This window comes from Carcharodon carcharias, chromosome 30 (genome assembly GCF_017639515.1).
Source record: "Carcharodon carcharias isolate sCarCar2 chromosome 30, sCarCar2.pri, whole genome shotgun sequence".
NCBI lineage: Eukaryota > Metazoa > Chordata > Chondrichthyes > Lamniformes > Lamnidae > Carcharodon > Carcharodon carcharias.
The window spans coordinates 11,753,385-11,769,814 of NC_054496.1; the positions used below are offsets into that span (position 1 = coordinate 11,753,385).

General features: G+C 45.3%; 1 protein-coding gene across 2 annotated transcripts in view; it reads left to right on the plus strand.

The window, feature by feature from the left end:
- Window positions 1–16,430, plus strand: part of notch3 (notch receptor 3) — a 158,252-nt gene that overhangs the window by 59,375 nt on the left and 82,447 nt on the right. For both annotated transcript variants that reach the window (XM_041176904.1, XM_041176905.1), the window contains exons 3-4: window positions 8,986–9,128; window positions 15,560–15,895. In XM_041176904.1, coding sequence (XP_041032838.1) covers window positions 8,986–9,128; window positions 15,560–15,895 — 479 coding nt within the window. The remainder of the gene's footprint in view (window positions 1–8,985; window positions 9,129–15,559; window positions 15,896–16,430) is intronic.

Below are 16,430 nucleotides of genomic sequence, written 5' to 3' on the forward strand. Positions count from 1 at the left end.
TCCCCTGCTTGCAAAGACCCCAGAAAAAGGCCAGTCTTTTAAAATTTTTATTAATATGGTTTCTCTTGGATTTGTACCGTGCTCCTGCCCGTAAACTGTGGTAGACCCACAGAATTTTGGAGTCCAAATGCTTTGGATGGCATTTGGATGCTGTGGTAAGAAGGGAAACAAAATGTCACACTGAACAAGACATCAATTATTGATGGCTTAATGACAACAAGTGTTGGTCAAGAGAGAGAAAGAAAGTGAAATTTTCATACCAAGTTAGCAATCAAAAATTCAAACACCATGTTTATTTTTGTGAAAGGTGTGAATAGTCACCTCTGAATTACAAGGTTTGGGTTTTCCTTTGTTCATGGGATGTGGGCGCCGCTGGCTAGGCCAGCATTTATTGCCCATGCTTAATTGCCCTTGAGAAGGTGGTGGAGAACCACCTTTTTGAACTGCTGCAAGTAAGTACACCCACAGTGCTGTTAGGAAGGGAGTTTCAGGATTTTGACCCAGCGACAATGAAGGAGCAGCGATATATTTCCAACTCAGGATGATGTGTGGCTTGGATGGGAACTTGCAGGTGGTGTTCCCATGCACCTGCTGCCCTTGTCCTTCTAGGCAGTAGAGGTCATGCATTTGAAAGGTTCTGTCAAAGGATTTTTGGTGAATGGCTGCAGTTCATCATCTAGGTAAGACACACTGCTGCCACTGTGCGTTGATGATAGATGGGGTGCCAGTCAATTGGGCTACTTTGTCCTGACTGGTATCAAGTTTGAGTGTTATTGGAGCTGTACTCATCCAAGCAAGTGCAGGTTCAAGTACCACTCCGGAGTTTGAGCGCCAAAATCTACACTGACGTTCTAGTACAGTACTGACTGAGTGCTGCACTGTCAGAGATGCTGTCTTTCAGGTGAGATGTTAAACTGAGGCCCCATCTGCCTGTTCAGGTGGATGTAAAAGATCCCAGACACGATTTTGAAGAAAAGCAGGGAGTTATCCCCAGTCAAAAACAAAAGACAGAAGTACCTGGAAAAAGTTATCCCCAGTGTCCTGGCCAATATTTGTCCCTCAATCGACATCACAAAAACAGATTATATGGCTGTTGTCACATTGTTTGTGGGAGCTTGCTGCGTGCAACTTGCCTGTCACATTTCTTACATTACAACAGTGAGTACACTTCAAAAGTCCTTCATTAGTAGTAAAGTACTTTGAGACATTGGGTGCTATGTCAATATAAGTTTTCTACTCTTTACTATTGTAATTGCTCTCCTGATTGGTAACTTTCTGGAACAAGTGGTGTCATTACTCAACTGTACAAGTGATATTTGCTGCAAGGTTGTCCCACAAGATTTTCTTCCAAGGTGATGCTGTACCTTTAAGTGTGAGTAGCCCTTTAAGACTCTCAACAAGCTCTTCTAATGTCTGTGTAATTAAGTATAATTGAAACTGTGACTCTGAGTTCCTGACTGGCACGGTGGGCGGGGTTGGGTGGAGGCAGTAAAATCTCTGGCCCTGATACTTTCACTATACACCAATACTAACCAACTCCGTCCTTCCTCCCTTACCCCTGGCCAAGATTCTGCAACCTAGCCACCAGGCTTGTCTCTCTGGAATTCAGGCTATGGAATGAATGGGAGCAGGGTGCTGCCTCACTATTGTAATGTGCACAAACCCTGCAGTTGTAACACTGGTAACAAACACAAGGTGTGATTTGCAGCACTGACTGACCTTTGATCCTTCTTTCCTTGTTTCAAACTCTAGGAACAGAGGTGGTTTGTGCAATGGCGTGTAAAGAAATCTTTTCATTTACAGATGAGCAGTAAGTGAGGATCCTGACTCAGGCCACCTGGACTTTATTTTTCCGTTACACATTCCAAGAATTCCTACAAAAAACATTGGAATGGTTGAAAGCAGTAGTGCAGTAACCAAGGCAATGAGTACAAACAAGAATATTACAAATGCAAAGTGAGCTTGTGTGCCCAGCCCCACCTCGTGCTGGGTTGGAGTGATGATGTTACTTCGGCTGTTGGCTTGTCAGGTACTATGGGCCCGGTCTTGATTTCCTTGTTTTCCCCTCGTGACAGTGCTGACTCCTATTGGGATACAGCCCTTTGGGCACTGAAAACCCCTGGAAACTTCCTCAGGACCTTCTATTCTGAAAAATCAGTTGATGAAGGATGATACTGGAGCCAATCTTTACCCAGTCTTACATTTATTTACAGAGGGAAACATTGCAAGCATACACCTCCTAACTCAACTACGCCACACTAATATTGTAAAGTGTCAGCCACAGCTCTCGCCTCTGAGTCACAAGGTTCTGGCTTCAGGCCCCACTCGAGGGCTTGAGCACAAAAATCCACACTGACACTCCAGTGCAGTACTGAGGGATTGCTATGTTGTCTATTGGATGAGAGGCTAAACCAAGGTCCTATTTCCCCATCCCACCCCACTCCATCCCCCCAGCCCCGAACATCCCAAATGTTGACTTAAAAACGATCCAATCAGGGCCTGGGCTCATTGGGTGCCACTGGCTGTTGCAGAAAAGTGAAACATCTTATTTTATGGGAAGGGCAAGTGAGACGTTGTTCACTGTCAGCAGAAGCCAGAGCACCTCTCACGGATTGGTCAGAGAAAGAGAGTTCTCTACATCATTCTCCATTCCATTAAGACATTTTGGAGAAGCCATGCATAGAGGTAAAAGACAATTAAGTAGAAACGCATAAGGTTAACCATGTCCCTTTCTCCATTTGATGAAGTGATCATGCTTTACACCAAGGCTGTGGGGCTCGATGTGCGTGCAAATTTAAGGTGCAGGCCCATGACATCAAGGATGGGATGTGAACCACGGGACTTGGACTCTCAATCTAAGATGGCACGCCCAATCCTTGAAATTGTGCTTAAATACATGCATCAGTTCCTCCCTCCATACACCCTTTTGAGATCCTTTTGAGAAACTTTGAAATGTGAAGCCAAACGTCCCCTTTCTCCAATGATTACTGTTAAATAAACATTTGTATATAAACAAAATATTTCATTCTAAGTTAATTCTAAACAGCCAGCCTTTAAATATTGTGTTTGGAATTGACAATGCTTTGACCTGCAAAAATGTGCAGCTATTTTCAAAGGAATTTATGTATTTTAAGTACCTATACTGTGAAATTGAAGCTTTCCTCCAAGCCTTAGTATAAATCAACAGTATGGAGAGGGACACTGGTGACTAATTATGTATTGGTGTGACTGGCGGCTGTTTCAGTCTGCTCATTCGCCTGTGGTGAAACCATGGCAACCTGGATCTCGGGCAATAATAACTTGGCTGGAAATAGTTCCGAGAGAGAGATGCGGAGTAGGAAAATGCAACATACCAGTGGGGGGAGTTGGCAGCGGCACTTCACCTGGGTGACATTTTTATTATCTGGGAGACAACCTCTGACCCTGTCCCCATTTTACTGCAGGCGAATTTCTTAACGAGTCCGGAAGATGGTAGTACTATTGATAACAGATTACAGGTGCTAAACAACACCAGCTCAGCAATGTCTTGATGCTAAACCCACATGAGTAAACGCTAAGATTTAGCAAATCTCTATGCTACTTGTTTAGTGTACTTTCCTGCTTTTTCCTAATTAAGGGTCTGCAACCCCCCCCCCTCCTCCGACTGACTCGCTGCTTTTTAGCAGTGTATTTCTTTGTTCAGCGAAGCAGGCCACACAGACTGGGGCAGGGCCTCACCCATTAGCCTTGATGCTGACAGACTAAATACTGCCTTTCTTGATGGTTCAGTTCATCTAGGACACTGGTCAGTGTGAAATCAAGCCACACGGGAAAAGCAGTGTTTCAAATCTTCGCTGAGCTAGCTGATCCTAAAACAGGTGGGAGTTAAGGCAATCTGAAGTCTCAGGGGAATTGAGATAATTTAACATTATGGTAAGAATAATTTGCATTTATACACCTCATTTAACATAGTAAACCCCGCCCCCTCCCCCAAGGCATTTATCAAATAAAATTTGACACTAAGCCACAAAAGGTGATGTGAGGATCAGTGACCAAAAGAGCTTGGTCTAAGGGATAGGGTTAAGAAGGGTCTTAAAGGAGGAAGAGAGAGAAAGACAGATTGAGGCAGAGGATTTCAGAACAAAAACAGAATTACCTGGAAAAACTCAGCAGGTCTGGCAGCATCGGCGGAGAAGAAAAGAGTTGACGTTTCGAGGACTCGAAACCTTGAACCTTACCTCGAAACCTTACCTTGAACTTTTATGATATGCTAATTTTTATTCTCCCAATTTTTTAATGAGAAGTCTCATTGACACTGCTGGCCTGCATCACGGCTGCTTACACAGCAGTGTGAGACATGGGAACAGTTCTGTCACCTTCTGTCCCAACTGGAGAGTGATTAGTGATGTGGAGGTCCCATAACAGAAATAGAGTTCCGGTGTTAGCCAGGAATCAGATATTGTGTAATAGGCCTGTGCCAGGAGTGATAGCAAATCGCTTTATGCTGCACCCAATTTTCTTGGCCAATGGATTTTCTGCACTGAACAATTGGGGAGAAAACGTCCCTTAGTGCCACTCTCTTTTCTTTCCCTCTATTAGAAAAAGTCAGTGCTGTGCGGCGAGAAGCTGGTTCTGTTTTGTGGGGAAGACAAACAAAGTTCAGGCCTCAAAGGGCCAAAGCGGCTGCTGTGAGATGGAATGAGACTGCCTCGGAGGGGGTTGTGTAATCCCTCATTATCCGGGTAGATTATGATTAGTGGATCAGCCTATTTCCGCAGCAGTAGAGACAGAAGCTTGTGGAATGCAGCCGCTGGACTTTAAGGGTGGAAGAACGAGGCCCAAGGCCTGAATCAGCCTCATTGTGCAGCAGGTGACCTCACGACCCCTTTCATTCCCCACAATGCTGTGTTTTAGTCTTAATTCTTGTGTCCACCAGGAGAAAACAAAAGGAGGCAAAATGGTCACCACAAAACAGCAATAGGGAGACTCCCTCTGTGGCATCGTTCATCATTTTCAATCATTTTTCACTTTTTTTTGGACTGATGTATAGACTTTTTTTTGGACTAATTCTTCACCCCACCCCACCCCCTCCTCAAAAATGTAAGCTCTTTTCTGGTGGGATAGCTGCTGAATGGTGACTGAGAGAAAGCTGAGCCTGGTTCCCTCACATACATAGACTTACTAAATGTCTCCATGGCCACGCTGACCTGTTCAGTCCTGGCAACTTGCAAACCGGCCAATGACCAGGTCAATTCTTAACCCTTTCCTGACTCTTTTTGGGTGCTGTTCTCCAATTACCACTTTTTCCAGCCGCCACCACCCCCAAACAAGACATCAACTAAGTGTCCAATTTCAATGTGTTGGTTAAAATCAGTGAGTGCTGACAGGCTATTTGGTCATGTAAGGTACCACAAAATGTCTGTTCCAATTTCCGCTCAACCTCCAACACACATCAACAGAACACTGCATAGCAATTGGGAATCTCTGGAAATTGAGTACAAAATCAAGGCTGACACTCCAGTGCAGCACTGAGGGAGTGCAGCATGGTTGGAAGTATGTCTTAAGGATGTGACATTAAACCAAGGCTCCATCTGCCCCCTCAGGTGGACGCAAAGGAAGAGCATGGGAGTTGTCCCCAGCATTCTGGGCCAATATTTATCCTTCCACTAGTATCATTATAACAGATTCCAGTAGTGATCTGACTAAGGGCAGATCTACTGTTCATTCCTTCATGTCCCTCATTCTTGCTCATCGAGACCTTCCATTTTCAATTCCAATGAGCAATATGACTAGGGCTTCCAAAACTGTGGGTCGCAGTTCACCATGGATCGAACCCCAAAGAGATTTTGGTATCATGAGCTTTGAGGCCACAATGGCTGCCGGGGAGCTCAGACTGAACCTCCAACTGTAAGCAGCTGTCATCCTCGAAGTTCTAGTTTTCCTGCCATTACCACGAAAGATTTGCTGGTTCTGCCATTGGTCATGGTTTATATGGTGAGCAATGGGACTCTTACCTGGGTCTGGGGTAACTCTCAAAAGGGCAGAGGTGACCACCCCCTGAGGTCTCAGATGACCCTGTTACCTTGTCAATCAGATAATTTGGTCATTTATCACATTGTCGATTTTGGGACCTTGGTGTGGGCAAATTGGCTGATGTATTTCCAAGGTCTTGCTTTAAGCAGATGAATGGGATCAGCATAAGTAAGAGTACACGATTTGCGTTTAATTTATTCTTGGGAGCTCCAGGAATGAATCCTGTTGGGACCTGAGCCTGGGATCTCTATTGACATGCACATTGTTGGTACATGAGCCCAGAAGCCCCCAGTAATGGGAACTGCTTACGCTCAGGCTTAGGACTATCAGACGAGATCAGGACTACTGCTCATGGGGATAATAAGGACCAGTACAGACTTGTTGGGCCAAATGGCCATCTTCACTGTAAAAATCATTGATCTCGCTGTGAGAGTTTGCACACTAGTGAATTTTCTGTAGTGTTTCCTGACCAAGTTGCATAATTACTAATATTCCACAGTTAGTGTCAGCTGTGTCAGTTGGTTGCACTCTCACTTTTGAGTCACAAGGTTCTAAGTTCAAATCCCACTCAGGGTTTAGGCACAGAAATCTGGGCTGAATCTCTAGTGCAGTACTGAGGGAGTACTGCATAGTCAGGTGTGCTCTCTTTTGGTGAGGCCCCATCTGCCGGCTTGGGTGGATGTAAAAGATCCCATGACACTTGTTCAAAGAACAGGGGAGTTATCACAGGTGTCCTGGCTAACATTTATCCCTCAATCAACATCACAAAACTAGGTTATCTGATCATTATCACGTTGCTATTTGTGGGAGCTTACAATGTGCCACTTGGCTGCTGCGTTTCCTACATTACAATAGTGACTACTTGATTGACTATAAAGTACTTTGAGACGTCCGGTGTGATGAAAAGTGCCTTTTCACATTATAGTCGTGTTCTGTGAAGGGGAGCTTTGGTTATAGCAAGAACTGAACACAACCCCACCGGAATAGAAACTCCCTTAAAACTTAGTGGTCAACAATATAACCAGCAGCTGAGGTGATGCCAGGAAAGAAACCTTCCTCGCCCGACAAACCCAGTAGCAAAGGAAAATGGGTAAGGGGGCACCCACAGCTTCAATGCCATTCTCCTGCATCCGAGCCCTGATATAAAAATGGGGCTGACCAGCGCTGGTCTCTCTCTGCAGCTGTTCTCGAATAGCCCTCGCTGTAAATACAGCTGCAGGCAACATCTGGCTATCTGGAGAGTGAGTAAGAAAGTCTTTATTTCCTGTAACTGAACCCTGACCTGCTTCAAGTGCAATTTTACGCCTCACCTGCACCCCCCCACTCCCTCTGCCCCGCGGAGTCTTTCAAGTTGGCAGCCTGCGAATGGCAAACAAAGTTCCTCACGGCCACAAAGTGCCCCTTCATCAGGACAGCGGCAGTAAAATGTTGGAAGGAAATGGTTAACAACCAAAAAGTCTGAAACTGCCTGCAACAGAACATTGGTGGAGCAGGAATTGGATGGGATAAGGGGAAACTTCTAACTGCAGAGGGTTAACAAGCAGCATACTCTCTAATTTTCTTAAAAATTTGCAGCGCGCAGGGGATTTAAGTTCCTAGCTCCTTTAAATTTTTTTTGTAGCCGTTCACATGCGGTAACTTAAAGGGGCTGATGTCTGCGCTGGAGCTACTGGGTTGCTTTACAGTTGTGCAGCTTAGCGGGAATGTTGGACAAAGGACAGGAGAGTTGGGGGTGATGAAACGCAGCTGGTTGCATGAATGTTTCAGAGCCCTGGTGGCCACTGAGGGGATGGCAGTGTGGGAAAGTCTTCCTCATCAAGCCGCATTGAGACCCATCCTGGACCTGGGCTGCTTGATGAGAACAAGCTGTTGGATTCAAGCATTTAACAGGGGGGCCCAGTTACAAGCCTGAGAAAACCCAAGCTTCTTTGCTTGCTGCAGTTTATTACTAATGATATTATCAGTTTATGTTCTGTTATTGCTCTTATATAATTGTTCTAATTTTTCTTTTCTCATTCTCTCCTGGAGCAAAACCTCAGTTAAGAAGTTAACCCCTGCCTCCCACACTGAATTCTTCTCTAATTTCCTCCCCCGTTGTTTTGAAAGCACCAACAGTTTTCACAGCACAAAGACAGGTAATTCGGCCAGATAGATCCATCCGCCGCACAAACCATCTTGGCACCCGCGCCCCCCCTCGCCCCCCTCCTCCCCACCCTGCCTTCACCACCACCTCCAACCCCCCCCCCCCCCCCCCCCCCCCCCCAGCAACAACATATCCTTCTATTACTGCCTCCCCCATGTGTTTATCCAGCTTTCCCTTAAAGGAAAAACTGTTATTCATCTCAACTATCCTGTGGTAGCAAGTTCCATATTCTCACTCTCTGCACGAACATACTTCTCCTGAGTTCCCTATTGGATTTATTCATGACTATCTTACATTTATGTCCCTGGTTTTGGTCTGCCTCACAAGTGAAAGCAACACCTCCACGTCCACCTTGTGAATTTCTTTGTAATCCTTAAAGGCCTCGATTAGTTGGTGGTGGCACTCCAAAGATGGCAGCTACTCTCAACAGTTTGACCCATTGGCCATTCCTCATGCACAAACCGAAACACTAAGTGCCAGCAAGATGTTTGACCACAAAGGGTGCTGTGGTTCTGCCCAATCTTTTTTCAGTATGGGGAAGGGTAAGCGGTGACTGAGAGTGGGAGCTCTGAATATCTGCACCCCCAATTTGTAATATTGTAATTGTACTGCCTTTTATTCTGTCCAGCTGAAATAGCTAGAAAACAACACATACCTGAGACCTTCCTGAGCTGTATATTTTAGTTGATTAGTTGGTTTATAGCAGCATTTAAAGATTTGCCAGCTCTGAGTACTGACTGTCTTTGACTAATTGTAGGTTCCTTGACTTTTAATTGTTTCCATCCCTAAAGTGCATAAAGAGCTAATGCCCTCTTTCTTGCTTTATACAGGTGTCGGTCTGGTTACCTTGGGGACTTGTGCCAATTTCCTGACCCCTGCCAAAGGTCACCATGCTTAAATGGTGGAATATGCTCCAGTTCAGTAATGGATGGCACAGTGCATTACACGTGCAGCTGTACGCGAGGGTTCCGAGGTAAGCTAGTTCCAGATGTGGAGGAAGTTATACATGGGAAAACACGGTGATGACCTCGCAGGGACAATAGGGCATCAACACTCAGAACATTGATAGCAATGGGCTGCTGCACCAGATCTTATCGAATCTACTATCACTGGGCCCCAGCACAGGAAGGAGAGGGAACTTTGGATGTGGTGTGTTCATCAAACTACTCTTGGTTCAGACCAGTGTAGATAATAGTCTCGGATGTGATCATGTGCCAGTTTGAGTGCTCCAGGCAAAAGCAGGGGAGGAGGAAATTAAGGAGTGAAAAGCTGCTTCTAGTGCTCCTGCTCTTCCCCAGCTTACTGACCTATAAGAGTTAAGCAAGTTTCCATGGCCTCATCCCTCCTTATCTGCAACCTCTTCCAGTCCTACAACCCTCCAGAACCCTGACCTTTCTTCACTAGGATGGTCGGCACCACAACTGGACACCTCCGCGACGTGGAGTCTCACCATTACAAAAAAAACCTCACACCAACTTCCAAATTCAAAGTGCTTCTCCTACTTGTAACCTTAAGATTCACTAACTCCAACCCAATCAAGGAATTTCAAATATATCCTGCAAAGAGCCCCCAGTTTTTGCTATTGCACAGCAGATATTAAATGCTGAGCTGTTCAAATCCCAGAGGAAAACTTGAAACAACTGTCACAACTGATATATATTAACTATCTAGACCTTGGTGTGCAGGGGGATAATTTCAAAGTTTGTCGATGATATGAAGCTTGGGAATGTTGTGAACTGTGAGGAGGACAGTGTGGAACTTCAAGAGGAGATAGATAATTTGGTGGAGTGGCAGATAGGTGGCAGATGAAGGTCAGGTTCATGCGTACGATGTGCCGTGATCACGTACGAGGTAATGTCATCCCGTTTGGAGATTCCGCACCATTGGGAAAGCCGACAAGGGTGAGGGTGCAAAACAAAAATCAACACACAGCTGCCTCTTACGTCTCTATCCTATCAAAACTGTTGCAGACAGGGAGAGGAACGAGCACAGGACCCTGCCGGTGCTTCACTAAACTAAGTAGATCATGGGTCAAGATACAAGTTGTGAAGCCATTTGGTACCAGACATTGGGCAGACTGGCTATAAACTAGACCGAGTGGTGCAAAACTGAACCTCTAGCCACCCAATCCTTCCCCCCACCCTCTTCCTTTCCCCCTGTCCCACATTTCTCAAGTTGCTGCCTAAACCTAACCGTTTGATCAAGCATTTGGTGACCTATTGTTATATCTTCTCCTTTGGCTCGGTGTCAAATCTTGTTACACTCCTGTGAAGCATGGGATGTTCTCCTATATTAAAGGCGCTATGTAAAGACAAATTATTGTTGCGTTGTCACAGTCTGGGTGAAACCCACGAGTTGGGAGCTGGTGGCAGTCGCAACTTGCCCAAGAACATCCCTAGGGGGCATGGGGAAAACAAATGCTACCTTCAGTAAGAGAGGTCAGAAAGAAGTTGCCAATAGCTAGGCCAAAGGGAAGAGTTTTAAGCAAGACCTTGATGGAAGGAAGGGATGGAAGGTTAGAATTCCAGAGAATGAGAGCTAGGCAACCAAAGGCACAGCTGCCAAAAATGGGCTGTAGCATGGCACAAGGGCATTATAAAAGCTGGGAAGAGATGGTAATGCATTTTACAAAATCAAGAACAAAGGAAATCTAGTTGGTAGAGCAATTATTGTAATAATTCTGGGGTGGGGGCGGGGGATGGGGTTTGAGTCTGGGAGAATCTCATTGCCCAGAATTTGAACCACATCTTCAATTTGATTCCAGTTGTCAATGTGTAGTTAATTTCTCCTGTAAGATTTTCTTTGCCCTTGGTCTGAGTAGATTTTAGCTCTGTTACACATTAATTAGAGGTGTGAGCTCTTTGATCTATGTGATAATCCTCTTAATCCCTCCTTTGTCTGCTTTTCATGTTGGATTCTTTTGAGTCACTCCACTCAGCAGCCATGCCAAACATGTTTTCTCCAATTTTCTCTCCCCCTTGGAGTTGCTGTTGCTGGAAATCCTGAGCTACTTTGCCTGAGTAAGTGTGTATGTGGGACTGTACAGTGAACATTGATAAACTGTCCCACCACAGGGAGAGGGACAGTGTGATAACACACCTCAATCCTATCTTCTCTCTCTCTCTCAAACACACACACACACACACACACGCGCACAAAATCAGGATTGAGATAACTCCCTAGATTATGAATACTGATTTTAATATCCCATCATTAGCTGAAGATGCTGTCAGACCTGCTGAGTTTTTCCAGGTATTTTCATTTTTGTTTTAGCTGAAGTGAGTTGGCTCAATGTGTGATGAAAATTGAACCTACCATTTTCCTGGTCTTACCTGATGTATTTTAGCTATCTAATTTTTCACCTGAGATGAGCTTTTTAAGCCCTAATCCAATGACTTTAACACAAGACCAAGGCTGGTATGTCCAATGCAGAACTGAGGGAGTGATGTACTGTCTTTTGCATATGAAATTAGTCTGAAGACCCATCTGCTCTTTCAGGTGGACATAAAAGATCCTATGGCACTGTTTTCAAGAAGAGTAGGGGAGTTCTACCCTGTCTCCTGACCAATGTTTACTCTTCAACCAATATTGACTAAGACAGTTTATCTGCTTTCAATCACATTGCACACAGCAAGCTCCTACAAACAGCAAATAGGTGCAGCATTTCCTACATTGTAACAGTGATGAAGTGCTTTGGACAACCTGAGGTCACGAAAGATGCTGTATAACTGCAAGTCTTTCTCAGCTGATTTTCTGACAATACTTAGTATTATTTTCTTCAGGGTTTTTTGATAACCAATAGGTTTGAGTTCTCCCAGCGGAAGATCCTTATTGCTGTACATACCTCCTCCTCTGGCCAGTGGCTGAATGCTGCAGCCTGCTCTCACTTCAGATGTCCTTCACGTCATTTTTGTTAAGATATCACTTCCAAACAGTTAAAAATTATGGGTTAAAAATGGCTGAATAAAATGGTGCATTTATGAATTGATGCATTTGTTGAGTACTCTGTGGATCCTGAAGCAGAAGGATCCACAAAAAATGCAGTTGAGGGGGAAAAAATGCCCAAAATCATGACTGCTGACAATGATGGACATCAAGTTGGGTTTCACCAGGCCCAGCCAGCTCCTGACCTCGTTACAGCCTTAGCCCAAACATGGACAAAAGAGGTGAAGTGAGAGTGACTGCCCTTTTACATCAAGCCAGCATTTGACTGAGTGTGGCATGAAGAGCCCGAGCAAAACTGGAATCAGTGGGAATTGGGGGGAAAACTCTCTGCTGGTTGGACTTATACCTAGCACAAAGGAAGATGGGTGTGGTTGTTGGAGGTCTATCATCTCAGTTTCAGGACATCACTGCAAGAGTTCCTCAGGGTAGTGACTTGGCCAAACCATCTTCAGCTGCTTCATCAATGACCTTCCTTCCATCATAAGGTCAGAAGTGGGGATGTTTGCTGATGATTGTACAATGTTCAGCGCCATTCGCGACTCCTCAGATACTGAAGCTGCCCATGTCAAAATGCAGCAAGACCTGGACAATACCCAGTCATGGGCTGATAAGTGGCAAGTAACAGTTGTGCCATGCAAGTGCCAGGTAATGACCATCTCCAACAAGAGAGAATCCAACCAACTCCCCTTGACGCTCAATGGCATTACCATCACTAAATCTCTCACTATCAACATCATGGGGGTCACCATTAGCCAGAAACTGAACTGGACTAGCCATATAAATACTGTGGTTACAGGAGCAGGTCAGAGGTTGGGAATTCTGCGGAGAGTACCTCACCTCTTGACTCCCCAAAATCTGTCCACCATCTACAAGGCACGTATCTGGAGTATGATGAAATACTCTCCAACAACATTCGAGAAGCATGACACCATCCAGGACAAAGCAGCCGCTTGACTGGCACCACTTACACCAACCTCAACATCCATTCCACTACCGACGCATTGCGGCAGCAGTGTGTGTCATCTACTAGAAACACTGCAGCAACTCTCCTTCGACAACACCTACCAAACCTGAAACCTCTACTATTTAGAGGGACAAGGGCAGCAGATGTATGAGAACACCACCACCTGGAAGTTCCCCTCCAAGCCACTCACCGCCCTGACTTGGAACTATATTGCTGTCCCTTCACTGTCAAAATCCTGGGACTCCCTTTCTAACAGCACTGCAGCTGTACCTACACCACATGGACTAGAGCGATTCAAGAAGGCAGTTCACCACCACCTTCTCAAGGGCAATTAGGGTTGAGCATTAAATGCTGGCCAAGTCGATGATCTCCATGCCCTTTGAAAGAATTAGAAAAAACATTGTTTCTGACAGGTGGGAAGCCTTGACTATAGTAGGATGCCCCACCCACTTGCAGAAATGCATTTAGTTTCAGCGTTGCCTGAGATCCTAGCAGATGATTGTAAATTTGAGCAAAGATAACTTTCACTGGTAAAATTAAATTTAAGGCAGTAAATTTTTGCATTAATGTAATTATTCAAACACATACCTTACGCAGATAGAGGAAATTCTACCCAAGTATATCGTCACTAATATTTACAATCATAATCTTATAGTTGTTTTTATGTTCTTTCACAAGATGTGGGCATTGCTGACTAAGCCAGTATTTATTGCTCATCCCTAATTGCCCTTGAGAACGTGGTGGAGAGCCACCACCTTGAACTGCTGCAGTGCATGTTGTACACCCACAGTGCTGTTAGGAAGGGAGTTCCAGGATTTTGACTCAGCGACAGTGAAGGAACAGTGATATAGTTCCAAGTCAGGGTAGTGTGTTGCATGGAGAGGAACTTGCAACTGGTGGTGTTCCCATGCATCTGCTGCCCTTGTCTTTCTAGGTGGTAGAGGTTGCTGGTTTGGAAGATGCTGTTGAAGGAGCCTCGGTGAGTTGCTGCAGTGTATCTAGTAGATGGTACACACTGCTGTCACTGTGTGTCGGTGGTGGAGGGAGTGAATGTTTAAGGTGGTGGATGGGGTGCCAATCAAGCGGGCTGGTTTGTCCTAGATGGTGTCAAGCTTCTTGTGTTGTTGGAGCTGCATTCATCCAGGCAAGTGGAGAGTATTCCATCACACTCCTGATCTGTGCCTTGTAGATGGTGGGCAGGCTTTGAGGAGTAAGGAGGTGAGTTACTTGCCACAAAATTCCCAGCCTCTAACCTGATCTTGTAATCACAGTATCTATTAGGCTGGTCCAGTTCAGTTTCTGGTCAATGGTAACCCCCAGGAAGCTGGTAGTCCAGGAATCAGCAATGGTAATGCTATTGAAAGTCAAAGGGAGGTGGTTACACTTTCTCTCGTTGGAGATGGTCATATTTGAGCCACACAAGTGCCAGGTAGTTATTTGCCACTTATCAGCCCAAGCCTGAATATTGTCCAGGTGTAACTGCCTATGGACCTGACTGCATCAATATCTGCAGATTTGCAAATGGTGCTGAACATTGTGCAATCATGAGCAAATATCCCCACTTCTGACCTTTTGATGGAGGGAAGGTCATTGATGAAGCAGCTGAAGATGGCTAGGCCGAGGACACTACCCTGAGGAACTCCTGCAGCATTGTCCTGGAACTGAGATGATTGACTTTCAACAACCACATCTGCCTTCCTTTGTGTCAGGTATGACTCCAACCAGCGGAGAGGTTTCCCCCTGATTCCCATTGACTCCAGCTTTATTAGGGCTCCTTGATGCCACTCTCGTTCAAATGCTGCCTTCATGTCAAGGGCAGTCATTCTCACCTCATCTTTTTGTAAATAATAAAGAAATGTTTTAGGTCTAACTCAAACATGTACGTGTAAGAATGTACCAGATTCTCACCACCCTAGCATCAGGATTACTAGTGGAACAGTGACTAAATACATTTGAATGGGGCCTATTGATCCATATGAAACAGCAAGGTTCTACTTTCGGTTCCTGGTTTCTGCCCTGCATTGGCTAGTCTCTGCAGCAGGGGAAACAGCAATGAACCTTAAAGTGTTCCAAAGGCTTTGGCTGGGACAAATCAACAAGGATTCCCGTTCCTCACTGCCATCTAGTGGGCATTACTGAAAGTGCAGGATTGAAACTTGTCTCTGGGTGGTTGCATGGTCATACTGTCTATTTTTAGCCAAAAAGAATGGCCACTTGGGTGAAGTACTGGGAGGCCCACTCCCTACCTTGTATCATTTAATCAGGGAGAACTGGTGGGTTTTTTTTTAATCCTTGAAGATAAAGGATGCACCAGGTTTTATAGTAAGGGAGTTTGCCATTCTGTAGTACTCACTTGTTACGTCAGCTCTGAAGAAATCATACAGACTCGAAATGTTAACTCTTTTTCCTCTCCACAGATGCTGCCAGACCTGCTGAGTTTTTCCAGCATTTTCTGTTTTTATTTCAGTCGTAACGTTCTTTCTTTCATCCCTCAGGAGCTAACTGCTCGCAGATAGATGCCTGCGCAACAAGCCCGTGTGCCAATGGAGCTCGCTGCACAAACTGGAACAACCGCTACAACTGTACGTGCCCTCCGGGATTCAGCGGGAAGCACTGCCGCACAGATATCGATGAGTGCAAAGCGCCCAACCTCTGCAAGCAAGGGGGGCTGTGCATCAACACCCCTGGCTCCTTCCGTTGCCAGTGCCCAGCAGGCTTCACAGGGCGTCAGTGTGAAAGTATCTACGTCCCCTGCGCACCGTCGCAGTGCCAGAATGGAGGGACTTGCCGGCAAACTGGGGACCTAACCTACGAATGTGCCTGTTTACCAGGTGACGTCAACTTGTTCGTGGTGGAATAGTTTTTGTGTTGATGTCACAGACTCATAACTAAAAGCTTGGCTAGTCAATTACACACACTGCAATGTAGGAGTATGTCATTTGGCCCAACTAATACCGGTATTTATGTTCCATACGAGCCATCTCCCATCCTACTTCATCAGCATATTGTTCTATTCTTTTTTCTCTCATGTTTATCTAGCTCCCCCTTAAATGCATTAAATTAAATTTGCAAGATTGGAACGTCAGCAGGTTATCCCATTAATACGGACTGTGAAGTATATTAGTATCACCTCCCTACATTCTGTAAAGCCTCTGTTTGAAACTCTTCCTGCACAATCTCCCCTGACATTATGACACTTTAAAGAGGGCTCAGTGTAAAAGTGGAGGGAGACCAGAGCAAATGCCTGTGCGCAGGCTGCATCCTGTTGCTCTGCATGCCTGACCCCAGTTCCTTTCAAAGAATGATTGATTATGGAAATGATATTGGAGATGAGCGCACTGAATATTTTAGGGTTGGGCTGGAAAA